Genomic DNA, 22,050 nt, shown 5'->3' on the forward strand with positions numbered 1-22,050 from the left:
AAAGCACCAAAGAATCAACTGTGAAAATTCCAAGTTTCCTGGGCAAGATGACCAAAACATAACAGAAAACTGCTATAAGAGGTTATAGGCAGGTGAAGGCAACGTCTTTACTCGCTCCCTAGTGCTCTTGATCCGTCCAAAAGTGAGCTCTTGAAAAAAGTGATATATACTTCATTATCCAGCTAACCTAGAGTGTTTTGGCCATGGAAGTTTTTCTTTTTTCAACAAGTTAAATAATATGTCAGACTTTTAATGCTTGGATAGTTTTTTCTTTCAAACTTGGCAACACGACCCTTCAAAAGGCATGTGTAAAGACATTTGGGTTAGAAATAACAAACCTGTACCCTCCCAAGGTGCTGTGTTTATTTGAACATGTGATGATGCTATCATTCAAATAAACACACTTGGCTTTCTTTTCTTTCCCAACAGCCATAGCACAGACACTTTGCAAACGGGTATCCACAGTAGCAATGGTTAGTGTTGAAAAGTGGTTTCTATTATACAATCACTTCTGAGATGTGCTTTTTTAAAAAAATGCCTCCTGTGCTAAGTGTTTTCCCATTTGCTATTTCTTCAGTTTCTAAAGAATCCTCATAATAAAGGCCAATCAATCCTACTTGTTGAGTCATCCTGAGATATCCCAAACCATCTCGATCCTTGCACCCTCTAAAATCCAACGAGATCTCATATAAACAGTCAAATGCAAATCAAGCCTACAGAAGCCAGGGTCCAGTTTATTAGGGAACACACGTATGAGGAGGGCTGAAAGAGCTGTCAGTTTGATGCCCAGAATCATCACAAACAGAATACATTTGTGTCAGAATGCTGGAGGTTTTGCTTAGAGAACTACCTGGAGATTTAAGAGGGAGGGTTCTCCAGGGACCCGGACAAAATTACCAGAGTGTGGGTCCAAGATGTTGTCCAATGGGGAAAAAGGCGATGCTTACAGCAGAGCTTCTTAACTTTGGCACTGTTGACGTTTGGGGCCAATAATTCTTCGTTGTGGGGACTGTCCTATGCACTGTAGGCTACTTAGTGGCATTTCTGGTCTCTACCCATTACATGCCAGGATACCTCCCCCTCCCAGTCTGGACAACCAAAAACGTCTTGTAACCCTGTCAAATGTCTCTCCTGGGAAGCCAAACTTCTCCTGGTGGAGAACCATTAGACAAACTCAACTTTCCCCTTCCTATCTGCATTATGGATGCGAACCAGATACTTCAGAGGAAGAAAGGAAACTGAGGGAGCCCCCAGCTAAGGCTATGCCTGCTGGATGTACCTAAAATAAGAGGATCTCAGAGACAAAGACACAGAACCCATGTGTCCGTAGCTGACACTGGAAAGAGGAAGAGGCCACACTGAAGGAAATACGGCGGGCTTTTGGTGGCACAAAGAAAGGGGAGTTTCAGCTCTACTGTCCCAGCTAATAAATTCATGTTGACCATTGTCCATTAATTCACCTTCTCTACAGTGTTGAAAGTGCTCTCAAGCACCACGATCATAAGTCCAAATCCAGGCACTGTGGATAGGAAAGTTCAGAATAGAGATCTTATGTCATCAGAAAGGACGATGGCTTATGACAGGTTTAGTCAACTTGATATCATTCAAGTGTATCTTCTCTTAAAGACCAGCCTAAAATACTTCCAAAATGCTTAATGCTCCTAATGATGGTCCCACCGCCCCACCATAAACATTTTCACACAGGTGAATCCACTTCTCCGTCCAGCGGCTTCATTAAGTCACCGCCAATCTCTAACAAAATGGACAACTGGCTACAATTCTGATTTTGTGAGCGATGAAAACTCCCATTCGAAACGATCAAAAAGGATAAAAATGGCACACCCAGTGGGGACATGCAGAGCAAGACAGGCTGTAAAGACACCGGAGGCCTCCAACTTGAGCCCTGTCCACAGCTGCCTGGGATATGTCAGTTTGACTCAGCACTGACTTCTCATACAGGCTTGTTATTTGTGAATGAAGATGAAAGGAACCATTCACCAGCCACCACCAAATGTTAGGTTTTCTTGTCTTAGATTGTGTCTTGAGGGAAGAGAGAACAGGACCTGATTTAAATCAGGCCCTGACTTAGCTGCTGTGATTGCTGCATACCCAAATATTCAAACTCAGCCACCATTGGAGATCAGATTTCAAATAACCAGCTAAAATAGAGCCCAGAACTCTTGAATCCCAACCCAATTTCTAGGATAGACTATTAGGCAAATTGGGCACTATTAGTCCCTGGTGCAGTACGTTTCTAAGAGTTAATTTCCTTAAATGAGATCCCTCAGAATTCTAAGGTTTCCAAGTAACTGCCAGGTAAAAAGAAGAAATACTTCTTCTGGCAGAAAATGGTCTATAATATGATGAAGTTTGACAGAAGGGAAATGATAATTACTGTATGAACAGCACAGTCAGGAGTCTTTTACCAAATAAGGTTATGATTTCTGCAATGAGTGTATTTCAACGAAAGAATATTTTCAGCCTGAAGAGCCTAGCTTCTTTTTCAAAAATGGTAGAATAGAGTAAATTCTGTTTAATACTAATGCACCTATTTATCAAGTACACAACTTTGGCATGAACATTATTTTTTTCTTTTCCATACAGCTTGATGGTTTTCCGGGCACATTATAGGACTCTCAGATGTTTCTAATTACCCTGTGTGTACACCCAATAAAACAGCTGGCTCAAGATGTTATTAATACAAGAAGATCCAAAGAACTCATAAATCACCCTTCCTTTAGAAAGGGACAATGCAGTGGCAAAAAGTGACATATTATAATCTTGCTAAATAGACTTTATGTTCTAGTGCACTTTCCTAATTTGCCAGGAAATGGGCAGTGGTCTGCTTTCCTCACTGCAAAGGATTTTAATGTCAAGTTTCCCTTTTACCTCTTCTAGGGAAAATCTGATGAAAATCAGGCTGAGTTTTTATACTAGGAAAGCTTAGAAAGTCCCCATAATCCAGAACAAATTTTTATTGAATCTGATGGGCATCTGAAGTTTGGTCTCAGAGTGAAGAAATCTCTCATTACTGCATAAAGTTCTTTCTTTTTTCCACCAAATCTTACAAAAAGCCAACACTGCAGTCATGCCAGTTTTTCAGTAATTATTGCATGAGTCTAAATTCAAGATAATGGAGTGAAGCAGTAAGCCATTCCTTAAACCCACACCCTTCAACTCAACAGAAAATTGAGTTTTAATAAGTGCATCGGTGAGAGCATTACATTAAATTGGCAATAGAAGGGCATCTGGCTCATCTCATTTTCTTTGTGATATAACTTTGGGAAATAAATCACAAACAAACTTCCTCACTAACTTCATCCTTCCCCATTTGGTAGTTATTTTATTTTCCTGGACTGCATAGGCTGAAGAGGACTGTGTGGCTGCCCTCAAAATCATTTTCACATCATCTGTGATGTTAGTTCCAAGAGGTTTTTCCAACAATATACAAATTCATTATTCCTCCTCCACTTGGAAAATTTATATATACCTGAATATGACAAGCTGGTACAAATGTTCGACTTTTAGACAATAGATGCAAAACTGAGCCCAACTCGTAAGCCAATAAACGCTGCAGGTATATACTATATCACATAAACACGACTTCAGTATCTATTTCAAGTCCAGCAGCATCTTTAATTTGACTCCAACCTAGGAGTCCAGAGGTAAATGACACAAACGACGGCCAAGTGAACAGCACAAAGCGGGATCAAATGTTATAATCCTATATCACTGGGGATGCCCCATCCCTTCAAGGTGATTCCTTTTCCTCCTGACCACAGCTTTTGGTTCCAAAGCGTGCTACGTTGTTTAAATGCTCTCACCCTTGCCAGCAGGCTTGGCAACACGCAAGAGCTTCCTGGGTGAGCAAGTGAACCCCTCAAGGAGGCGGTACATGATCCGAGGCAGAGGTGGGCACAGTGCTAGTAGGTTGTCTCTGCCATGTGATGATGGTAACTGACAATACTCTGTGGGTAGTCTAACCCGCCCGGAGCAAGCCTAAATGTAAGCAAAGAGCCTTCTGTGCACTAGCGGAGTTGGTACTAGTAGAGTGCCAACATGAAGGAGTACTAGAAACATCCTCCTGTGTCTTTCTTGATGCTACTGTGCTATAGGGATCGGTAAACAAAGGAACCACCGTCTCTGTGGGACACAGGTAGCACACCGTATCCAAGAAAGGGACGTACTCTCCCCCAGTTCACAGGAGGTAGGGTTTGCTAATTAAGAGCAGGATTTGTTATTTTCAGAAGTAGAGAGAGATCTGCAAGGCGATCCAAGGAACCCACATGCACCACCAGCCTGCTCCCTCTCGTGAGCCTCAGGACAGTTCCACAGGAAGGTCAAGGCATTATCAGATTCATTTTACCAGCATGGAATCAAAGAGGTTCAATCACCAGCCCAGGGTCCTGGGACCAGTCAGTAATACACCTGAGCTAGACCACCGAGTGTCAATTGGCATGGTAATGACTAGAGGCAAAATAGGAGAAAAAAAAAATAGCACAGACAGAAGTGTTTGAAATGGAACTTGAGGTTGTTCCTTAAAAGACTGTCAGTATTTAGATAGACGCAGGATGGGAGCAGGAATTCCGTGAGGTGGGAAACTGTACTAAAGGTATGGAAATCTAACTACACTTTGCCCTGAGTAGAAAGAACACTGCAGTCAGTATTAAAAATGTAAAATCCAAACTCCAAGCACAGTGTTACAAAGGTGCCCTTTTTCATGCATCTTGCAGATACTGGAATGTGTTCTCTCCTGTGACCCCAAGCCCTGTAGAGACTTCTCAGATGATTATTCTGCTCCTGCGATTTCAGTTGCCCAAGAAATCACGAAGAAGCTGTGCTGGGTAGGTGTGTACACGCCACCCTCATATGGGCACCTGCAGAGACAGTGTACTCTGTCAACCAGAATGAGTTAAGCATCTCCCAAGTGAGGCACTACACCAGCGCTGGGGATCCCAACGTGAAGCAGACAGGGCCCTGTCCCCAGTTTGGAGCTCAGTGGAAGAAACAGGCACGGCAACAAGTAAGGGAAGTGGGGCTCTGTAGCCTGAGTGGTGCTTGGCTGACTCTTGCAAAAGCAGTGGGTGATGCCCAGGCAGACTGGGTGGGGGAGCACACCCCCCAGGCAGAGGCATCGGTGTGAACAGAGGCACAGAAGGCTTGGAGCACTGGGAGACCTTGGCACCCCTAGAGGCTCAGTTTGGCAGAAGCAGAGAGAAAGGGGCACAGCCAGGGAGTCAGGCGGCAGCTGATCCTGGAGGGGCCCTGTGTGCTATGCTAAGCAGTCTGGAGTTTTCCAAAGATCATTCCACATGCTCAAGCTGACAGACTAGGAAAGAACACATGCTTTGTGACATTGTGTTGCAGACTCCAAGGAATTTTGAAAGGTCATTTATCCTAGGCTAGCCTAGCAAGACTCCTTTAAGAAGTCCCATCCACCCCCATGATACAGGCCAGACATAGCTTAAAAGCAGCAATCTATCACACATGACTTTCTCACAGAGCCAGCAGACTGCTGAACCCTCTTTTACCTACGGTTTTTTTTTTTTAAACTGTTCTGACTACAGACATACTTTCTACACTACCCACTCTGATGCCCCTCACTTTCCCGGCTTCAGGAATCTTCATCTTCAATCAAATAGCACCCCATTTTCTCCCAATTTTGGCTTTTAGGGTCAACCTATTGTTCTTCCTTGGTCCGACCAACCCCTGAAACTACCTTTCCATGAAGCTCCCTTCCACTCACTACCCTCTCCCTAACACACACACACACACACACACACACACACACACACACGCCCTCATAAACAGAACCAATTTTATTTCCCTTACTTAAAAGCTCCAGTCAAAAATCATGTCATCTGTCTTATACAAAATAATGTTGAAGAAAGAAGTGACACAGCTTTTTTGGTAATTTGTTTCTACATCTAAGACCCTATCCTTCTTTAATTATAAATAACCAAGATTCCTTCTGCAATAATTCCAGGACCATTTTTCCACCCAGGGGACAAGACTTGCTTGGCTCTATCCTCTGTACATGAGGCTCTTTAACTAAAGATATTATTAAATATGATTCCCTGATACCATACACATCACTAAAACCTAACCCAAAATGACATTTGGAAGAGTATGAATAAATGCTTCTCACACCAGCCTTTGGAGAGGTTCTACAGTTTAAATAAAATAACAAACACAGTCACAGAGTTAGATTATTAAGTGTGTGATGTTCCCTCCAAGAGCTCATCACTCACTTCATTTAAGTCTCTGCTTACGCAGCATCTAACCATAGAGCCCTTCCTAACATGCCCGAAATAGTGATCCATACCTCCCACCAACACTCCCCATGATCTCCCCTCTCTCAACTTTTTATTTCTTCATGGCATCTGTCACTACCTGACATTATATCATATATAATGTTTCTGACAGTATATTTTTGATAGTATACATCTGACAGTAATGTACACTCTTGTAGTTTTTAAAAATTTTGGTCAAATACATGTGATGTAAAATTTACCATCTTAATCATTTCTAGGTGTGCAGTTCAGTAGTGTTAAGTATTATATATTCATATACTGTCTCGAATGTTACCTTCAAAACTGAAATTTAGTACTCATGAAATAATTCCTTATTTCCCCCCTTCCACCAACACCAGCAACTACCATTCTCTTTCTCTAAGAATCTGACTATTCTAGGTATTTCATAAGTGGAATCACAGTATTTGTCTTCTCGTGACTGGCTCATTTCACTCAACGTAATGTCCTAAAGGTTCATATATTATTGATATATAGCCACATGCTTTTAATATAGCAGGAGAGCAAGGACTTTGCCTATTTTATTCATTGCTATATATTCCTAAAGCTTAAACCAATCCCTGGCACATAGTAGGTGCTCAGTAAGTATATGTTAGATGAATAACGTTCCCAACACCTGCCTTTTAAGGGTGCTTCACAACTTAAATAAAGGCAGTGCTCTACATGATGACATTTACTCAGTATTAGAAGATAATTTTATGAGGCTAAATATATTTTGGAGTAGTTGCACAAGTTCATAAGCACTCTAACTTGCCCAAATGAAAGGCAACCATTGTATTGGCTAATCTTTAAAAAACATAAAACCTGTACAATGCGTTAAGGGGAAAATATATGCACCAGTTCAAAGAGTGACATGTTGCCTTTCATCGGTTTCTGTGCTGGATAAACACCAAGGGATCCAAACAATGATAAGAAGGTGAACGACTCAGTGTCTGAACTAAGCCGCTCCCCAAAAAGTCTCAATGCTTCTCCCGACTGAGCAGTGATGTTGGTTTATTTAATGCCTCACTGAGAGTGAATTTTCTTCCATCCTTATGAGGAGAACCTACATAATGAGTGTAGCATCAAGGACGCTTCCATTCCACCCCAAAACACTGTAGTATTGAGTTGGCTTTCTGACATACATGGGGAGATTCCCAGTGTAGGGCAGCAAAGGAACCTCACAATAGGTGAAAGCGGCTAGAGGTTGTCATCATTACTATGGGCTGTTCAGAGCTTATTTAGACTATTAGATCACTAGTTTCCTGCCTAAAAAACCGAGAAACCTTCCCTCTCTCTTTTTCAGAATGATAAATATCAATGTCCCCTTTTCAGAGAACTCCTTTAGTAAGTTCTGAAAGAGTAAAAGCCAAATTCCTAAGCTTGAAATTCAAGGTGCTCCACAGCCGTGCCCCAGTCTACCTTCCCAGACTTGCCATCCAGGATTACTGCCTTTCATGCTTTCACCAGCAAATGCAACTCCTCTCGATTTCCACAAACCACCTGTGCCTGCATGTCTCCATGCCTCATTCAAATGGGTAAATTCTTCCTTCCCTTATCAACTTTACCTCTCCCTTCCCATCCATCTTTATTTTGGAACGTATCATTGTGTCAAGTTGCACTGCCCCCATCAGTCTGCCGTCAGACAACCTACTCCTACTATGAGCCAACGTGTTTAGCAGCTGGGGAGAGCACAAAGAACTGAACAGAAAAGTCACATGCCATCCCTTCTCTCTCAAAGTATTCTTCCTCAGCTAGAAGTGATATCGCCTCTTCTGAGGTCCTGCTATGAGCTTTCTACCTTAAATGAGGGTTATTTACATTCACTCCTCATCTCCTCCTCAAAGCATAAGCTCTTCAAGGGCAGCTTTACGATTTTCTTGTCCTGGAAAATCTAGCACAATGTTGTCTACATAATCACTTAACACATGGTCATAGGAGGCAACACAGGAAGAGAAGAGGTTTTTAGACTCTGGAATAAGAAAACCTGACTTAAAGTCACCTTTGATCAAACCACTGAAGCCTTGGTACTCACATCTATAAAATATGGATACTACCATTTACCTCTCTCAGGGCAAGCAAGCACCAAATGAAATAACATGGGATCATAGTTTTTAAATTCTCAAATGCTTTTTATCAGTGTTCAGTTGGTGCTGATGGAACATGAGTCCCTCATGACTCCTCAGAGAAAGCAGCACCACATAAACCAAATGTGTTAGCTTAGCAATTGTGATTGCCTTTCAATGTCTTTCTCTACAAGTAAGATATGCCAAGCAACAGTATCATTTTATTTGAAATATTCTACTTGTGGCAACAGAGAATTCCTATGTTCTTCTTATTAGAGAAACTTATAACTCTATAAGCAACAACTTAAAAGTCCCAGGAGGTCATCTTCATTATACCCCCATGAAATGCAAAGAAGCCATTAAAACTGGGGATATGTTTCCATTTTGTAAAAAGGCAAAGGCAGGAAAGTGCAAGGAGGCAAAGGTCAGAATGCCACAACAAAAGTCATATTTAGAGTTTGCTTTACAGAAAATTCCCTTTAATGTAAATATTCTGTTATATCATGTCAGTATCACATTCACAAAAATGAGTTTATCTTAGAATCTCAGAGTACTTCCCTTGGACATCATCTTCATTTAGGCCTCACTTTTAGAGTCACATTAAGTAGAAGTTAAGGTTATTTCTCCCACTGAATTCCCAGGAAAAGAGAGTACATGCTTAACTGTCACAAGAAATGCACCTGCCTCTCACATATGAACCAGCCCAGACTCATAGTCACCATAGACCAGAAAGAAAAAACAGGAGCAGCACAAAAAAGGGAGGCAGGAACCTATGTCACCCCTGTGCCTACTAAACCCACCACCTACCTATTATCACCTGCATTGTGTGGATGAGTGACCTGAACCTGGAAAGGACAGTGAGCCAGGTAAGCACGACCAATGGACATGAAGAAGCCAGCATTCGAACCCAGGGCTATTTGCCTCCCGGTTGCTAATTCTCTGTTATACCATCCGGCCTTCCCAGAAAACCCAACTCCCTCAGGTTCTTCCTTTACTTGTCCCTCCTACACATCACAGTCAGACCCCAGAGAGTTAAAGAGGACACAGGGAGACCTGGGCTCTAGTCCCAGCTAACTGAATTGCTGTGTAATGAAGGGAGACTCACTTAAGCCAGTGTACCTCAGTCTCCTTGGCCAAAAAGATGGTGACAATAATATCCATTCTACCTCTTTCAAAATAACTGGACATCACCATGGAAATGTTAAAAATTATTTCTGCTCTTCTGATCATCAAAATGGATTATTTAATTAAGGTGCCTTAACTATGAAATCTATATGGTTTTCCCTGTATTATTTTGACTCCTTGGGGCAGGGGTCAGCAAACGCTGGCACTAGAGTCAAATTCAGCCCACTGACTGTTTTTGTAACGCAGCCGCACCCTTCCCGTACCTACCATATCTGGCTGTTGTCACGATACCACACAGGGTTGAGTGCTTGTGACGCACACCGTATGGGCTGCAAAGTCTAAAATATTTACTATCTGGCCCCTTAAAGTTTGCCTACCTTTCAGTAGCCTTAAATATCAGAGGCCAAAGAGGAGCTGACAAGTTACAATACATTTTGAATTGTCCTCAAACTACTATTTTCCATGTAACACATCTTATTTGTCAAAAGATTTAACATATTGTAAATATAGATGGTGAGGAAAAAATCAATTAGAAAGCCACTTCCTGTAAGTAATAAAATTATATTAAACCAGTAAATCCCCAGAAGATATCTTACATGCCTAAAAATGAATTTTGAAATTCTCTGTATTCCTGGAGAATCATAATCTCTAAATTCTACAAAATTACCACCTTCAGTAAAATAATTTTTAAAACTTGTCTGTCAAATTACCCTATATTTGATTTGAAGTACAGAAGAGAAATAGCTCAGGATATAAATGAAACAATTCCCATGATTTCCAATGTGAAACTATTCATTACTATGCCCTCTCCCTTTTATTATTATTTTTTAAAATTAAACTACTCTGCCAATCCTTTTGTGGCAGAGTTTTAGGGCCAGTTTTGAGATTTTTTTGGTAAATAGTTGTGTTCCGTTTTGTATTTTGAATAGGCTGTGTGTATCCTGTTCCTAAACATCTGCTCTAATGCCAGAGAGGAAAGTGTGCAGCATGCTTTAACAAGTAGACTTCCTCTGCTTCTCAAAGCCTTCAAATATTTAGTTTCGAAGCGAATACACTTTAAGCCAAAAAATTACCACCCACCCAATTACTTTGTCATTCCTACTGTAAAGGTTTATGAAAAATGCCAAAAGGAAGAGGAGCAGACACTATCGATGATGATGGAGGAAGAAAAGCAATGAGAGTAAGGAAGGCAATCAAGGAAAGTAAAAATGGGAATAAGCCATTTAGCCCGTCATAACCTAATTGGGAATTGCTTTTTCTCTTCCTTGTCTATAGCCCTGTAAAAAAGCCGAAAAACAATTTTGCTTATTACTGATAAAAAGTCCTAGGATTTTAGAGAGGGACTGAATTTTAGACATCACTAAATATAAGCCATTTATTTTATGGAGGAGAAACACTAAGGTCCAGAAATATTAACTGTCGCACCCGGTGGATTTGCTAGTTACTGGCAGGACCAGGACCAGAATCTAGTTTCCTGATCATCAGTTTAACACACTTCCCGGTAGACTCAGCTCTCTGTCCTGCTAAAGCATAATGTGCCACTTGGCACCTAACAGTTAAATTCTTTTAAAAAATATGCCTGAAGTACCGCTATCATAGCCAGGAAATTAACAATACCCCTTTAAATAGTATCTATGGGCACATGTTTTTTTCCAAGTATAGACTATCAAGAACAGTGCTTTGACCTCAAAAGAAACCGGAGTCACAGTAAAACCGGAGGATAATCAAAGAGCTAATAAGGGCTTCAAACTGCCTCCTTGTATTTTGTCTTGATGGAAATCAGTTTGAAACAGACAGCCCCCCCCCACCCCCTAGACACATGCTCTCAAGACTAAACAGCAATATTCCATAAAAAGACCAGATCTAGCCAGTGTTATTATCTGTCTGACATTTGGGTTATTCTTGTGAGTAACTCATAAAGTATCATGGGTGTCTGTGATTATTTGAGTACACATGGCAAACCATAATTGGTCAAAAAATAATAAAAGACATTTTTCCGTGACAAAAATACCATATTGCATGACAACATGGCAGTGTGACAGCATTCAGTGGTCCACAATACTTTCTCCATTTACAAAGTAGTAAAAAAGAAACAAGAATTTAAAAGTAAAAAGCCTTTTTCAGTAACTACCATAGTTCGTATTTAAATTATGAAAGATTAAAAGGCTTTAAGTGCTGACAGTAATCCACTAGCATATCTTCCCCCAAATCCATGTCATATATCAACTTATAATTTAGCCTTTTGATACACAGCAGAAACGTGGCAAAAGATGCAAGTCTGTATCCCTTTCTACAACTGAAATACAGATTTTTGACCATTTTTAGAAACTTTTTAGAACCTGGCTATTTATGACATAAAAGTTTAAATTTAACCACTACCATCCAAATTTTATAACGTGAGTCAAATCTAACAAAAATTCTACTTATCACTGAACAGATAAAATCTGAAATTGATCAATGCAAGCTGTACATCAGGGTCTTAATTTAAAGCCTCTTCCCTTCTGTCCTACTAATACCTCCCCATCACCACAAGGCTGTATACATGATAAACAATTAGGGGCAATACTCTCCTTGCCATCTCTCTCAGAAACCAAATACCAAGTTAAAAATTATTCTGAAAGTAATTTAAAGGATCTCGTGAAAGCAGCATATGCGTACTCATAGACAGAAACCCATTCAAGCAGAGAGCAGTGTGAATGGAGGGGGTGTCTAAATGCTACGATCTCAAACTCTAGTCAGCAAGGACAGTTAGAACTCACCCACTCGGAAGTTCGTGGCTGTCAGGGTGTCGGCAGCGTGACCGTTCTCACTAATAAGAGTGGTGGTGTTCCCCTTCTCACAGCTGTTCTGACAGCTGCCCTTGGTGCAGGTCACTTTACAGATGCTCGGAGTAAAGACCACCTTGATGCGGCCAGTGTGGTTACTCACTAGGAGTGGAGGCAGGGAGAAAAAGAACAACAAACACATCAGCTTAGTATCCATGAACTTGCCTTGGAAGGTTTTTAAAAAAAAAAAAAAAAAAAAAGGAAAAAGAGAAAGGAAAGGAGGGAGAGGGGGAAAGAGAGAGCCCACAACCCGACAGGTTAAGGAAAGAGGGAAGCCTTTAGTGCTCGCTGCTCTGTATCCAGTGGTGTCTCTGAAACAGGAGTAGGAAGCTTAGCAAACAGAACTCTGGGATGCACTCCAAAACCACATTTGAAGTCGAGTCACTGGAGTGGGATTACTAACCACAATGCTGCACTTTATTCACGGGCAGACAAAGAGCAGTACGGAGGGCACGACAGATGAAAGAGCCAGCCCTGACAGGCAGATGTAATGCACAGAGGTTGGCCGTGCACCTAGTGGTGAATAAACTCTTGTGTCCTCGACTTGCATACTTTCCCTGTTCCTCCACTTATTAAGTCACTATTTGCAGCCCGACCCCTGGAAATGTTTTAGGCATGCAGCATGTCTGAAAACATCTGTCTCAAATCTCCTGGCACTCCCAGCTGAAGTGATCAAATCCTGTGACGCAGCTGCAGGAGCCCAGTGCTTTTTCACAACTCTGGGCACTCCTTCTCCATATAAATTTATGCAACCTAAATTTTGTTTTACTGTGAACAGGGTCCATCTAAGAAAAAGGAGGCCAAGTCCCTGGGCTAAAGGATTGCCTCGGTTAAAATGCCACCCTGGAGCTCTCACTGCGGCTCCTCACAAGCCACCTAAAGGAGGTATTTCTTTCATTCATACAGCCCTCTTTTAAAAACCAGATGCTATCACCTGTTACACAGCAGAGGCGGCACAATATCACATAATGGACACTCATCTTCAAGTCAGATTCTGGGTGGTAATCCTGGGTCAACCATGCTATGACTCTGGACCTGTCATTTCACCTTTTCTCCAAAACATGAGAGAATTAGAAATGATGTTTTCCAGCCAGTTTTAAATTTCAATGTTTATCAGGGGTCAGCAAGCAATGCCCCTAGGATCAAATCTGGCCCACTGCCTGCTTTTGTAAATAAAGTTTTATTGGAACACAGCCACTCGTGCATTTACATACTGTCTACGGCTGCTTTTGTGCAATAACAACAGAGTTGCACAGAGAAGGGATGGCCTCATCCAGGATTGCCACTTGCAGCCAGGCCCCAATATAAACTCGGGCAAAGCACAATACAGAAACCCTATTTTGACATCCACATCTGTGAAATGCCCCCAGCCAGGTCCTTCCGCTTCCCAGGAGCCTAAGCAGAGAGCAAAAATGGTAGCAGCAGCTCAAGAGAGCGGAAGAGACATGATTCATCTTTGAAGCCTTAAGGCTGATTGGAAGCAGTGCCCTTCCTGTGGTCACTGTGTTACTGCAGTGGGCAAAGGAAAGCCTGCCTTTGGGTCAGCCTATCTTCTACCATCCCCTGCCCAACAGAAGAGATTCTCCCCCTTTATATTGCTTTGGTTTGACCAGCATTGTGTTTTCAGAAAATCATCCAAGAAGCCTCTGAAGGCTCACAACAAAATAAAATGTGGTCAAATCTGAGCTTGGAAACAAAAACCTTAACCAAAGGAGCCGTTAGAATTTCAAGGTTGGAATGGGACATCAAAGGTTGTCTGACAACTTTTATTTGAACACCTCTAGTGACAGGGAGCTCATTACCCGCTAAGATGGCACTTTCTAGTTATGGGCAGTTCCTAACAAGTGCTATTCTTAAGCTGAAGTTATGTCCTCACAGTCAGCTGCACCCATTAATCCTAATTCACCTCCCCACAGTCTCACAATCAAATGCCTCTTCCACCTGACAGCCCTTCAACTCCTCACAGACATTACCACAGAAGCCAAGAAAGCTGAAGTTACAAGGGACCTGAAGAGATCCACTTGGGTTGGCCCTCTCACTTAAAAGAAAATGATTCTTCTGGAGCAGAAATACCCTCAGTTCTTTTCAAATGGTTTTCCAAGACTGTTTCTCATTCACCCGTGGTTCTAATGCAGGAGATCAAGACACATAGTCTGGGGTGGGAAGATATCTTAGTGGCCAACCAGGTCTTCCAGCCCCTTGCAAGATGGCATCCAGAAATTTTTTCCACAAACAGCCAAATAGTAAATATTTTAGAGCCGTAGGCCTAAAGGACTCTGTTGCAACTATTCAACTCTTGCTGCGGTAGCAGGAAAGCAGACTGTCAACAACAGTATGTCAATGAATGAGTGTGGCTATGTCCCAATAAAACTTTATTTAAAGACACACAGTTTTCAAACCAGTGCTTTAAATGTTTTCAGGACATTTAAAATTTCTCTAGGACTGTACCTCATAAATTTTAAAAACTACAATGGAATGCTGATTCTACAACAGACAAAACTCACCTAGTTTGATTTTTTTTTTTTTTTTGCAGTAGAAGAAAAAAAAAAAAATCAGCTTACTCTAAGTTGTCAGACCAAGCTTACAAATATCTTGAGAATACTGTGTGTGTGTGTAAGTGTGTGAAGCCCAAGACAAAAAAGAGACGACATCGTCCCACTTCAAAAGAATATAAACTTCTATTTTTTTTCTGGCCCTTGGAACCATAATGAAGTTGGAAATGCTGTGCCAACTGTTTTGTCTTCTCTGGCATTAACTCTCAGTACCAGCAGCTGCCATGCAGATGCTCACACCATCACCTAAATTATGCTCACTTCAGCGAACTGAGACATCCAAAGAAAGCAAGCCCTTAATCATTATGCCCATGTTACCTCCCAGCTATAGTAGTCACTTTATAGGCACTTGAGATTCTCTGGGCCTATTGTTTTTAAAAAACTTAGTATGTTTCTTTGCCAGAAAAAATTCTTTTTGGCCTGGAATCGTCTGTATTTTGAAGAGGCAGAGACAGTTTCATATGACTTAATTCTGATTTTTATAATGTTCACATCTTCTTGGAAGCAGAAAATAAATTTCATTTCATATTTCCCCCCTCGTGTTTTATAAGCATTCTGCTATAAAGTAATCTAATTCTAAAAGAGACCCTTATATTCTCAGATGATCTTCTTGTGTCTACAGGAAGCATTTATAATACTTCTCCATTATTATTAGTTAAGTTTTCCACAATCTCAAAATCAGCATTGAAAAACTTAACTGTTTGACACTAGATTGCCATCCATAGCTCTGAGAGGATCTCCGTAAACATTAAATGCATTAGATAATATTCTCTCCTGTGTTCACTCCTTTAAAATCATTTCCACTACTTTAAAATCATTTCCACATTATCTAGGGTATTGTGTAAAGAGTCTAAAGTACACAAAACTAACATACAGTGCTCTGAGTTTCAAATTCCTCAGTGTGACAAGCTGAAGACAATACTACTCATCTCTCAAGAGTTCAGTGGGACTTCAGTGACAGTGGCCTTTCCTACACAGGCCATTTGCTGTTTAAGAGGCATCTTCCTCAAATGCCTTGAATAAATTAATACCTAAGGACCCCTAGTGCCTTCTGTAAAGTAGGTAACCCAATAAATGTGGAACAAAGTGACTCAAAGGATGACTGTACAACCCCACAGAGATCGGGGCCCACAGGATGCTGGAGGCCACTCTGGTCCAAGAGACTTGCTTCACCAGAGATGAGAGTGAAGCCCACGGGTCAAATCAGTGGAAGAAGATCATCCCTAGCTGCACCCATTGGCTGATTAAGAATTACAAATCTGAGAAGCCAAAGTCAGACGAGTCAGGAGTTAATAGGGCAACTGTTGGCACAGTTTTCTTGCTTGGTCCCTCTGACAAAAACATGTGAGTTACCCTGTAGGTAAATCAGCCCCAGAAATGTTAACCAGGCACTTTCAAACTTTGGGTTTTAGAGTCCTTGGCTAGAAACAGATTGCCTAGAGCCACACAGCACCTCCACTGGGCCTCCTAGTCAGTCAGTCAAGACACTCAAAAGTCAACATCCCGTCTGCAGCTTCTGCCAGACCCTGTGTGCATTCATACCTCCAAGAAGAGGTGCTGGCACGTGGGTTAAAACAAACCACAGACGTTCAGACTGAATGGCTAATGGGATGGAAGTGGAGCCGATACCCTCCCCAATATAAATAGCTTTCATTTCTGCTTCCCAATCATTAACGACAGAGCAAAATTCAAAAATGTGAACACTGTTCTTGACAAATGGACTTCAGTCTAGCTGCGATCTTTCAGTCATTAAACTAGGATGTGACCAAAAGCAAAGGCAGCTAAAGAAATAAATATAACAAGTTCAAGACTCACATCAGAGGTCATGAACAAAGAGTCTCGCCTCTGCATTCAACCAGAATGCTGCGACAGCACATCAGCATTCATCCAACTTCAACAAGGGGAGGCCAACCAGCACCGGCGATATCCTCTGCGAAGGAGAAGCATCCTGCCCTGTTGACTGAGTGGGACTTCGGAGCCGATTCAATACCCAGGTCACGTGGGAGGAAAACTGAGCTAACAGCTCATTCTCCCATTTTGCAATCCATTGCCTGCCGGGAGGCCAAGAATTCTTTGAAGGACAAATCATAAACGTATTAAATAATGCTTAGAATAACAAGACTTGATCGTTTGGCTCTCCAGGCTTGCTTAACTTCTCCAGGACTCTTAAAATAATGCCCACAGAATACTCTGTTCCTCAAGAAAGGTGCTATGTAAATAGAAATCAGTATCAAATCTATTACTTCATCAGATTGCCCCAGTCATGGAAAATTCTCCAAGAGGGAAGGAAACTCAGAGATCTCTAGTTCTGCTGTGGGCACTTCCTCAGATAAGAATCTAGGGTTACTTTCCAGTACCACCTCTTGGAGTTTTTCCACATAGAACTAACTAAATGAAGAGGTAGAGAAAGAGTTGCTACGCAGGTGATATAAACTAAAACACCTGTGCTTCCTCCCCCTTTCCATGTTCCCTTCATATTCACTGAAGGAAACTGTAACACTTACTCATCTCTTACAGACACATGTATGATTTCTTTCCATTTTTATACATGTAAAGAGACAGGCCTACAGCAAGGCAAAGAAGGCGAGTATATTAAATCATTTAATACAAGAATACGTTTCTGGATATATTCTGAGTTTCTTGAAGAATTGCTTATTTCTCAAAAAGCAGGTACTAAACATAAGCCATGTTTAAAAATGTAACTACAGTCCCCAAAATATTCATTTGGCAGAAATGCAGCAGATGATTAACTAGTGAACACTCAAGTATGACTTCACTTATTATTTCATGGAGAAAACAGAAGCTACGAAGCCAGGCCTACCAACTTACCTGGATCTATAGTTGTCCCGCCTTCCTCCCGATGAAGGAGGTGGTTCTACCTAAGGCCAACCCTTCCACTAAAGCAATGGATCCCCTTCCTCTCTTGCCGAAAGACTTCCTCCCCGTTCATTTCCATCAGCAGGCAAACCCGCTGTACTGTGCCCCATCCGTCGAAAACACCTCTCCTCGCATCGTCCCCATTCCACTCTCTTGCAGCTGCCACTCTATTTCCCAGCTCTCCTTAAAGAAAAACCCCTCAAAAGAGCCGCCCTACTGGCTGCCTCCACCACCTCCCCTCCCATTCTCTCTTGAACCTGCCACAGCCAAGCTTTTGCTGTCAACCCTTCACCAAAGCTGCCCTTGTGAAGGTCACCACTGGCCCCCATGTTGCCAAAACCAACAGTAAATCCTCTGGCTCCTTATGACTCAAACTTCCAGCCTATTTGACACAGAAGAACCACTCTGCTTCGTGATACTCCTTCTTTACTTGGCTTCTAGGTTACCCTGTTCTCTCACGGTTCTCTCGTACCTTGCTGGCCACTGCTCCTCACGATCGTGTCCAGGGGAAGGCCCTAGAGCTCAGTCTTTGTAGCCTTTTCCTTTCCATACTGACTTCCCAGATGCTATTATCCTGTCTTATCTCATGGGTTTGGATACCAGCTACAGATTTCTGTATAGAAAATGTTTAACTCTAGCCTGGACCCCTCGACCTTGTATATGCGCATATAAGTACTGCACATGTGTGTATTTGTGTGTGTCCAAGAATCCAGCTGTCCAGCTGCTTATGAGACTTTGCTAGGTAGGTGTCTAAGGTCTAGTGGCTGTCCCAAGAAAACATGCAAAACTAAGCTTTGGTCCCTCTCTGTATCCACATCCAAACCTGTTCCTTTTCAAGTCTTCCCTCATCTCTGAAAATGGCAAGTCTATTCTTGACCCTTTTTTGGTCATCTGAGACTCAATACAACATGCAAACCCTGTTAACTCTATTTCCAGAGGGGACAATTTTTCACCACCTTCATGGCAAACACTGGTGCAATTCACTATCATTTTCTGTCTGGATTATTTCAACAGTCTCCCAGCTGGACTTCCTGCTTCCAACTTTGCCCTCCTACAGCTTTCTCCCACACGGCATTCGGTGCATCCTTTAACGTATGGCAGTCAGATCACGGCACTCCTCCCTTCAGTGGCTTCCCATCTCATTCAGAATACAAGCCAAAGGCCTCACAAGGGCCTACTGGGCTCTCCACAAGCTGTGAGCTCCCCGACCTTGTCTCTTACACGTGTTCCCAAAGCACTCACTCTGGCCTCCTTGCTATTCCTCACATACTGGGCACATTCATATCTCAGGGAACCTCCTGTTCCCTCTGCCTAGGATACTCTTCCCCAGATATACATGCCTTCCTCCCTCACCTTCAAGACTTCACCAGAACGTCACATGATCAGGAGGTTTTTCCCAACTACCTGGCATAAAACTGCAACACCACACACACATTGATTCCCTGTGTCCTGTTTTACGTTTCCTGTTTATAAGTACACTTTATAGATTTAGCATTGGATTATTGTCATAAAAACACAGACTCCGTGAGGGCGGGAATGTGTCTGGTCACTACTAAATACTCAACATGTGTCTCATTGCAAGTGCTCAAGAAATATCGAATGAATGAATAAACTCCACTGACAGAGAACTAAAGAAATAATATTTATCTAAGGGATAACTGTCAGTAATTTTTTAAAAAAAATAAAGAACACTTCTATGAAACCTTTAGCCTCAAAACATTTATTTTATGTTATATTTGTCAGAGAGAAACGTTTTAGTCATAAAAGCTTCAGATCAAGGGAGAGCACAAGTTGTTATTCAGGAAACCCTGCAATCATTACAAAACATTTTCCCCTAAAATCATTAAAACATTACCAAAAAATGGCCAATGATATAAAGTAAAAATTTTCAATTAAACATGCCAATGACAGAATAACTGAATAAACAGGAAACAAATTTCTCAAGCACTTTTTCAAAAGAAAAACAGACAATTACTTGCTCCCAAAATTCCACAATGTATTATGCAAAAATCAAATTGACACATAAGGGAAAACTTCCACTAATTTGATAAATAAAATTGATGATGATGTCTAAGGAGTTTAGTTTTTTAATATACTTCTGATTTACTTAGTATTCATTCCCTTTGTTAGGCTAAGAACAACTAGGAAATTGAAAACACTACTACCCAGATTCTTCCAGTCTGATGTGAATTGCCACTAAGCCATAAAATCCACCCAAAAAGAGAAATACACTTTGGTTCCCAGCTCAGGGAGATTGGGAGAGGGACTAACCAGAAGTCCAGCAATAAAGATGGTAGATTTCATCCCAAATTTCCACTTATTTTAGGAGTCGGGTCTCATTTCCCATTTCACTAATTTAATCTTTGTTTTAGCTTGACTCGAGATTTAAGGACTAAGATTTTCACCTAGGGGGCTTCCCTGGTGGTGCAGTGGTTGAGAGTCTGCCTGCCAATGCAGGGGATACGGGTTCGAGCCCTGGTCTGGGAAGATCCCACATGCCGCGGAGCAACTGGGCCCGTGAGCCACAACTACTGAGCCTGCGCGTCTGGAGCCTGTGCTCCGCAACAAGAGAGGCCGCGATAGTGAGAGGCCCGCGCACCGCGATGAAGAGTGGCCCCCACTTGCCACAGCTAGAGAAAGCCCTCGCACAGAAACGAAGACCCAACACAGCCATAAATAAATAAATTAATTAATTAAAAAAAAAAAAGATTTTCACCTAGAATCGCACGTTTTCTCAACTTCAACCTTGCCCTGCCAGCCTGACTCCACTACCCCCAGTAGGACTTTAAAAAGCACACCTTGAGACTATGGGATTGTTTTAATCTTTCCTTTTTCTCCCTGGAGTTTTCTCTCTTTAAATACCAAACCTAAGCTCTCTTCTCTAGAAATATAATAAAAGGTCCTATTTTTATCCCTGGAACAAAATCAAATATGTTTCAAGGTATAATATATTTTACAGTCAAAAGAAGCTAACTTTTACCCAATAAGTAGTTTACTCACCCAGCAGGATCTGACCCAGTATATTTGGGGAAAGAAAATATAGTTGGTAATAAAAGTAGAGAACTAGCAAAACAAACGGATGCCTTTCTGACATTTTCATTTTCTGACCTTTTCTGTAAAATATTTTTCTTTAACATCATAGACCCTGAGGGGATTCAACCGACCAGGCATACTTCATGGGGTACCCTCCTCAGTTCTGGTGTCCTACAACTGCAGCAGGCCACTGTCCCGTGGTGTTTTCTTCAACATGACTTTAAAAAGCCCCATCTAGAGCATGTGAAAATCTCTCCTCTGCTCCTAATTCTTAATACCAGAGCACCAGCCCCTCCAGAATGAACAGTGGTATTTGAGATGCTGTGATTGCAGAGTTGAAGAAACACAAGACTTAATGTGTCTTGTGTTTAAAAGTAATAAAGAATAACGGGAGGGAGCACAATATACCCACTTTCTCAATTCGGAATTGAGAGTGTAATTCACGGCCTGGATCTAGAATCCTGACAACTGTGGCAAGCACACTTGGCGAGGGTTAAATAAGTTTGCCCAGGGATTTTTAGAGGAGTTTTTTGGCATCATGGTTCAAGATGTTACTCTAAGAGTTCACCTCCGGAGGGATAAATACCATTGAAAAGACGCACTTTTTCATGTGAAAAGTCTCCACTTCCCTCAAAGAACCTATGTCAGCGTTCTCCGCAGCGTTAACTCTCTAGCTTCCACACTGTGGCCAGGGCAGCGGAAGAGGCTTAAGAGAAGGACTTCAGCACTGTCTCTGAATCAAAAGAACAAGTTGCAGGGCAGTAAACACTTACCTGTCTTCCACCTCTAACACTCATTCAATCTGGCCAGTTTGTGTGGGCTCCTTACAGAAGCAGTGGGCTAGACACGCTTCACATGATTCGAATTTTCTATCCCTTAATTTTAGAACAGAATTAGGTTTTATTTATCCCCACATTTGTTGTTTTTCCAGAAAGAAGTCAATGGAGGCACTTGTTATTGGTCTATCACTCACCATTTCCATAAATAACATCTGTCTGCTTGCACATGGAGAAGAAAGTCTGACTAAAATCATCCATATCTACTGGGCTGCGTGTGTACCAAGGAACAAATTTCATGACTTACTCACAAGCTTGATAGAGTAGGGGCCATTCCCCATGAGGGTCCCCAGTTATCTCTACTACATGCTTGGAGAAATAGGATTCCATTTAGTCTATGTAATTGTTAAAGCAAATATTTCCAACAAAATCAAACTCCTTCAAAGGAAATGAAGACTCCTGCCCACCTACATCCAATCTAGCCTCGACTTCAGCAACACCAACAC

The 22,050-nt window shown here is 41.7% G+C and overlaps 1 protein-coding gene across 12 annotated transcripts in view; it reads right to left on the bottom strand.

Moving 5' to 3' along the window:
- The window catches only part of LTBP1 (latent transforming growth factor beta binding protein 1), a 432,848-nt gene that overhangs the window by 242,163 nt on the left and 168,635 nt on the right, over positions 1–22,050 (bottom strand). For 5 of the 12 annotated variants that reach the window (XM_057557927.1, XM_007191400.3, XM_057557925.1 and 2 more), the window contains exon 1: positions 12,241–12,607. The exons of 1 other annotated variant lie outside the window; for it this stretch is intronic. In XM_057557927.1, the coding sequence (XP_057413910.1) occupies positions 12,241–12,463 (223 nt within the window). In that variant the 5' untranslated portion in view covers positions 12,464–12,607. Of the gene's footprint in view, positions 1–12,240; positions 12,614–22,050 lie in introns of those variants that run through there. 6 more of the 12 variants (XM_057557919.1, XM_057557920.1, XM_057557921.1 and 3 more) reach the window with 3 other exon arrangements.

This window comes from Balaenoptera acutorostrata, chromosome 12 (genome assembly GCF_949987535.1).
Source record: "Balaenoptera acutorostrata chromosome 12, mBalAcu1.1, whole genome shotgun sequence".
Lineage (NCBI taxonomy): Eukaryota > Metazoa > Chordata > Mammalia > Artiodactyla > Balaenopteridae > Balaenoptera > Balaenoptera acutorostrata.